Source organism: Triticum dicoccoides, chromosome 6B (assembly GCF_002162155.2).
Source record: "Triticum dicoccoides isolate Atlit2015 ecotype Zavitan chromosome 6B, WEW_v2.0, whole genome shotgun sequence".
NCBI classification, from domain to species: Eukaryota; Viridiplantae; Streptophyta; class Magnoliopsida; order Poales; family Poaceae; genus Triticum; species Triticum dicoccoides.
In genome coordinates this window covers 358,754,571-358,761,335 of record NC_041391.1, presented here as the reverse complement: position 1 = coordinate 358,761,335, position 6,765 = coordinate 358,754,571, and the positions used below count along the sequence as shown (strand labels likewise).

At 45.4% G+C, this 6,765-nt stretch overlaps 1 protein-coding gene across 8 annotated transcripts; it reads left to right on the top strand.

Moving 5' to 3' along the window:
- The first annotated feature begins 1,332 nt into the window (after positions 1–1,332).
- On the top strand, positions 1,333–5,505 carry LOC119322823. 8 transcript variants are annotated; one of them, XR_005155865.1, is made up of 7 exons: positions 1,333–1,811; positions 1,892–2,673; positions 3,083–3,193; positions 3,283–3,478; positions 3,723–3,831; positions 5,017–5,078; positions 5,182–5,505. XR_005155865.1 is itself a non-coding variant. In XM_037596358.1 (2 exons), the coding sequence occupies exons 1-2, from the start codon at positions 1,426–1,428 to the stop codon at positions 2,028–2,030; spliced, it is 525 nt and encodes a 174-aa protein (XP_037452255.1). In that variant the 5' UTR covers positions 1,334–1,425; the 3' UTR covers positions 2,031–2,151. The 8 variants fall into 8 exon arrangements, 1 of the variants encoding a protein (XP_037452255.1); XR_005155867.1 differs by having other exon boundaries at positions 5,017–5,104; XR_005155869.1 differs by lacking the exon at positions 3,723–3,831 and having other exon boundaries at positions 1,892–2,551.
- Positions 5,506–6,765: the final 1,260 nt, after the last annotated feature.

Below are 6,765 nucleotides of genomic sequence, written 5' to 3'. Positions count from 1 at the left end.
GTTGTGTTTGCACCTGGAGATCTTGTTTGGTTACATTTGCGTAAGGATAGATTTCCTGATTTGCGCAAATCAAAGTTAATGCCACGTGCTGATGGTCCCTTTAAGGTGTTAGAGAAAATAAATGATAATGCATATAAACTTGAGCTGCCTGCAGATTTTGGGGTTAGTCCCACTTTTAACATTGCAGATTTGAAGCCTTATTTGGGTGAGGAAGATGAACTTCCGTCGAGGACGACTTCATTTCAAGAAGGGGATGATGATGAGGACATCAATACAATTGTTACACCCACAGCCCCTGCTGCTATACATACTGGACCAATTACTAGAGCTCGTGCACGCCAACTAAATTACCAGGTACTTTCGTTTCTTGGTAATGATTCTAATGTTCATGAGAATATGATGCTGCCTAAATTGGATACATTTGTTTTGCTTACAAATGAAGGGCCTAGCTTGGAGAAGGATGAACATTGGAACAAGAACGGACTACTCCCACCGCTGTCCAGGCCATCCCTCTACTCACCCACACCTCCTGTTATTCTGCGGCGACAGTAGCCTCACACCGCAGCCGAACCAGTGAACCCTCGTACTCCTCTTCGCGTGGGCATCCACTGCTGCGTCTTCCCCGACTCCGAGTCGTCCCCTTCCTAGGCCTCGCCGTCGTCCACCGCCGTAATGCTCTCGGCGCGGCGTGGTCAACATGGTCAAGGAACGACTTCCATCGGACGTGGACTGTACGTGGAGAGGCTGACAGCTGGGTCCATGGCCGCAGCAAGGAAGTGCCTCCTTATTACGTGCAAAATAATGATTCCTCCACTTGACAGCAGGGACCCACCGGACGGGCCACCGTATTTCACAAAAAAAACGTTTCCCCCTGACTACTGGGACCCACCAACTACATCTTCGCATGCAAGGAAGTGCGTCCGGGCAAAAAAAAATCGATTCGCCCCCATGACTGCTGGGACCCACCAGCTACATCTTCGCACGGAAGGAAGTGCGTCAGAAAAAAAAACGATTCGCCCCCTGACTGCTGGAACCACTACACCACGCACTAGAATTCCCTACTGATGTCTGTTGGGAAAAACACAGTATTGCTGACCGATAATCTATCAGTAAAATTTCTAACAAACTGTGGGTCGGGAAACCTCTATATAGTGACCTACTATCGGTCGGGAATGCTAAACCATATAACATCCAACAATCGGTCGGGAATTCTGTTATGCCCGTCAGACCATCGGTCGGTAAATAACCCCGACCAACCATCAGACGCTAAATGGGCCTCGCGCGCGAACGCCAAATTTGTAGCGCCAATAACAGGCCCAACCCGCGAAGATTTTTTCCCAAAAATCACAAGCACGCGCAGAAGGTAGCCAAATCCCTAGATTCGTTCCCCACGCACGCTGCCTGGGGCTCCCGCCGGTCGATCCCATGCCGTCCCACCGCCGCCCCGACACCGCCCGGGGCTACCGCCGGTCGATCTCGACGCCGTACCAGCGCCGCCCCATACCGCCATGCCTCTACAGCGCCGCCCGACGCAGCCATGCCTCTAAACACCGCCGTGCCTCTATAGCACCGCTCCACGCCGTCCTGCCCCTTCAGCGCAGCCCAACGTTGTCCTGCATCTCCACTGCCGGCCCAACGCCTTCCCGCTCTCTCTCCGGGTGGCCGCCTCTCTCCACGGCCACATCCAGCACAGTTGCCGCCTTCCTCCCTGGCCCGACCTCCCCCATGTCCACCACGAAAGCACACGCAGCGGTGGCGGCGATTTGGATCGGGGCAGCGTGCGGCTGGGCAAGGGCATCGATGCGGCTGAGGTATAACTCCTCCCTCTCTGTCTTTGCATCCCTCCTTCTATCTCTCTCTTCTGGAGGCGTATTTTGACAGTTGCTGGCAGGGAAAGGATTACTCCGGCGGCGGGGAACGGGGAGCTCCGGCGGTGGGAAACAAGTAGATGTTCCAGTGGACAAGGCACCTCATGCTTTTATTATTCTCTGGTTCTCCGATTTGCTGTGTACTGCTGCCAGCTAGTCTGATTGTGAGAAGCTTTATGGCAGCGATATGAACTAATTTTAGAAGTTGAGCTGTTGTGTGCAAATTTTGTTTATTTCCAGTGCAAATTTTGTGGTACCGATATGAACTAATCTTTTTTTTCCATTGGTCATTTAGTTCACCTTTCACTAAGAGTCATGTTTACGGTGTTACTCTTGTTATGCTTCTGCCCAAGATAAGTAAATTTTTGCTCTTCCAAAAAGGTTCCCCGGATATGTTTCCTGTTTTGTGCTTAGTCTGCCATGATGTGTTTAGTCTGCCACCGTGTTTAGTGTCTCATTGTGCTTGATAAGAGGATTGTTCAAATGTAAAAACTTTCTTTTTACATGAGATGACATGGCTTTTGCCCCCTGTTTTCGCTGACTTGGTTTCTGCAGGTAGCATAGTGTATAATTGCTGGTAACATTGAGTCGTCAAGGAGAAGTAGCAGGAGGAAAAATGGCAAGCGCAAGTGGAAGCGGAAAAGCTAAAGGTGGTGGGGGTCATGGAGGAACATCTGAAAGCGGTAAGAGGTACAAGTTTGATGCCGCGCTGATTGATGCACAACTTATGAAAAGATGTGACAGTAGAATTAGTGAAGCTGACTGGAAGAACCTTATTACTTACTGGAGATCTTCGGTATTTGAAGTAAGTCATCCCGCTGACTAGAAAACTGTAGTATATGCATCCACACTCTGTTCTGGACCTAAATATATGTAGCACATGCTGATTCCTTGTAACATACTCTGTTCTGGACCTAAATAAACAAATATGCATGTAATCATTAGTTGCAATTATTGGTCAAACAATATATACGATATCAAAACAGTAGGCAGTGTTGTTGCCAACATGTCTAGTCATAATAAATCTCCTTTCCTTTTTTTCTTGTAGTCTCGCAGTGCTATCGCCAAAAAGAATCACGCAAGTGTCTCATACATCCAGCAGCAAGAGTCATGCCCGTGTTACTGAAGAAAATGAAAAATAATTACCCCAATTAAAAGTGATATGCCACTATGTTTCAGTGACTAATGCATGTAAAATAAATAAATGATTGTAGGCTGTCAAACTTGTCCATCAGCCTCGAAGAGATCAAGTTTATATCGAGACAAATACATGCAAGAAAGGGGATAAGAAAGGGAGTTATGTGCCGCAGGCAGAAGCAACAATTGTAAGTCACTTTTGCCATGCTTTCTCTGTATTACTCAAAAATTGTACAAGTAAAATTTACATAGCAAGTAAATATAATACATTTTGCAGAAATATCTCGTAGAGAAAGCTGAAAAGCGCACTGAATGGAAGGAAAAAGCATTCAAGAAGGTGATCTGTTTGCACATGTATGTGGAATGAAGGAGCCAAGGGGTCGTGTTCGTACTTCTGTATGCATGGACTGGTCATGAAACTCCTGTTGCTCAGGCAACAATTTCCAAATTTGACCCGCATTTGGTCAGGCAAGGTTCGCTTTTCCTTTAATCATGCATATTGATTATAATAGTCTTATGCTATTTTAACCTTTGCACTGTGCTTTGTACATATAACTTATACTATGCGCAAATATATTGTTTCCATGTAAGAAAGTGTGATGAATAAAAATAAGTCAAAAAATATATACAATGCCTTCTGAATCTGAGCAATATCCCCACAATTTTTTCTGTATCACAAGAGACCACCATGATGAGTATATGTGTTCCAATGAGCAGATAGTGCTAGCTTAATTTATGAATAATGGAAAAATATACTGAGGCTGTGAAGAAGGCTGCCATCGAGACAAAGAGCGAGCACCCCAAGGATTAATGCGTGGCATAGAAGGTTATCAAAAGAACTATGTCTTTTTGTTAATTAATTTCCTAGATAAGTACACTCGCACATGCATCTTTGCGACAAAATAAAAACTAAACTACTCTCTCTCTCTCTCTCTCTCTCTAATGTTATCAAAAGTACTAATTGTGAACTTCATCTCTATTTTCTCCAAAAACTCTGTTTGGTATCCCTTTCACTATAAGTTTATTACTTTGTGATTAGAGAAATTAAGATGTATATGTGCATACTGTAAGAACATGATCAGTGGTGTACAGATCCTATGAAGTGAAATACCCAACGCAGTTTATACTCAACGCAGTTTATGTGTACAGATCCTGTGTGCATATTTTCGTTTTTCCTAGATTTATAGAAAAATAGCATATGCGGCATAAGCAAAAACTGTTTGTGATGTAAACTATGGTCTAACGATTTAAGATCGTCATAGTTATTCCCAACTAATAATCTCAAACACAAAAAAGGTACCCCGTGTGTATGCACGGGTCGATGAAAATGTCACACAATTGATTCTATGCTGTATCACCCAATGTATAGCAGCTTCCTTGACTTTATTTTGTTCTCATCGAGTGGCATGGTATTCTGCCATGTTCCCCTGTCTATGCATACTTGGCCCTTGGCCGGTGCTTCTCCTGTTGAGCGCCGAGGGGGAGATTAAATAAGAACAGCAGCAGAACAACATCGGCGTTGAAAAAGAGCATCAGGGAGATTATTATGCATGGCAACTTAATACACTTCTATAACTATGTAATTTCGATATTTATTGTACTGAAGCTCCACTATAACAACCAGTGCACTAAATAACAACAACTTTTGTAATCCATGTGCAGTTCTAGGTTCTGGCTTTGTAGTGTGCATCATCTAGTTGAAAAATGAAATGATGTGAAACTATGTTCGATCTTGCTGGTTTGCTGCTTGTCAACCTTGCTATGCTGCTGTTTGCTGAATTCTGGGTGTACGTCGATGCAAATGAACATGGAAACGACTTCAGCTTCACATTTTTTTACTAAGCCTCATGATGCTAATGGTAGTTGGTTTCTATACTCTGCAAGCCTCATGATGCTAATTGAAATATCCTTTATCATGTTGCAGATGCTAAGCAAATGCTTTTGATGCTACCTGTTCTTATTCAGCTGCTAACTTTTCTTAATCATCTGATTTATTCTTTCATTCATGTAGGAATGGCTAAAGATACGCGCGCTTTTAAAATTTCTAGAAGGGTACCCCTTTTCCTGTCAGTGGTAATGAATTCTCTTGAGTTGCTTTGGTATGAAATGATATTGAAGGTAGCTTAGAGAAAATATAACGTTGTGTGGAATATTTATCGGGGATTTTGACTTGCAGATGTTCAAGCTAGAGAATGTTCTCCAATGAGATGAAGGATGAAGGCTTTGATATCAAGTGCGAGAACGATGCAACGATCTTGCTGGAAGGCTGTGAGGATGGGTATGTAGTTGCCCACTACAACGAGCCAAGGTAGATGATGTATTGCAGAAAACAAAGCGACAAACTTTTGCTCTCAGACAGTGAACTATCATGTTTCCTCTATTTAATTAGTTACATTAGTTTATTTATAGGAAACTTGGCTGGCCATTCGTTCATAACTATTGAACTATTTATATGTGAAAATTAATGAATTTGTGTGACTATTGTTTGGTTCTGGTTTAATATTGTTGGATGATGCATGTTATTGTTATGTATGATTATGTAACTTCATTGACATTCTGTGGGTAACGTGAAATCCAGCTGTGGGAAGGCTAACGGTTGTTGGTTGGTAAAAAAACCATGTCACACAGCCGGTCGGGAAAGGCTAATGCTTGGCTCGACAGAATGTTGGTCGGAAAACAAGACCCTGTCAGATAGTCGGTCGGGAAAACCCTTGGCTACACTAACGAATTGTCAGTCGGGAAAGATTACCCTGTCTGATAGTCGGTCGGGAAAGGCCCATGGCAACCCCAACAAACTGTTGGTCGGGAAAGGCCCATGGCAGGCCCAACATATTGTTGGTCGGGAAAGATACCTTATAGCCGACAAACGGTCGGTCGGGAAAGATATGTCGGTCGGGAAAGGGCTTTCCCGTCTGGACTTTCCCCAACAGACGTTGTTGGTCGGCAATAGTCTTTCCCGACCGACTGTCTGTTAGAGAAACTTGTATTCCCGACCAACCCACCAGCTACATCTTCGCACGCAAAGGAAGTGCGTCCGAGCAAAAAAAAAACGATTCGCCCCTCTTGACTATTGGGACCCACCAGCTACATTTTCACACGCAAGGAAGTGTCTGACAGTCGGGACCCACCTGGTCGAAGCATACGTAGCGTTGTCATTCTGGTCGTGAATGTGTACGTACATATATACTGGTGGATGTAGAGGCGCGCACGTGTCGTAGTAGAGGCACGCACGTAGCATGTACACGTACGTATAGCGGCCAGGGTGCAAGAAAGAAAATACGGCCACGTATCTGTACATACGGGCGGGGTCTCGAACGCCTACTTGCGCATACGTACGGCGAGGGCTCGTGTACATGGCTGGGTCGAAACGGAGAAACAGCGTCGTCGTCATGTTCATGGGGAGCCAACCGGCCGGGTCGGAACGGAATGCATGGTCGTGTTCATCGGGAGGGCTTGGACTGAACAGGCGATGGAAATGAGGCCTGGCATACCGCACAACGGAGGAAACGGCCTTGTGTTCGACCGGCCACGTTCGAAACAAGATCCTGTTCATCGGGAGGGGTCTGACGTACCGCACAACGGAGGAAACGGACCTCCTACGATCGAAACGGGGGTCCGTTGATCGGGAGGGGTGTGGCGTACCGCAAAACGGAGGAAACGGACCTCCTACGGTCGAAACGGGGGTCCTGTTGATCGGGAGGGGTGTGGTGTACCGCAAAACGGACGAAACGGACTTGTGTTGGAGCACTACGGTCGAAAC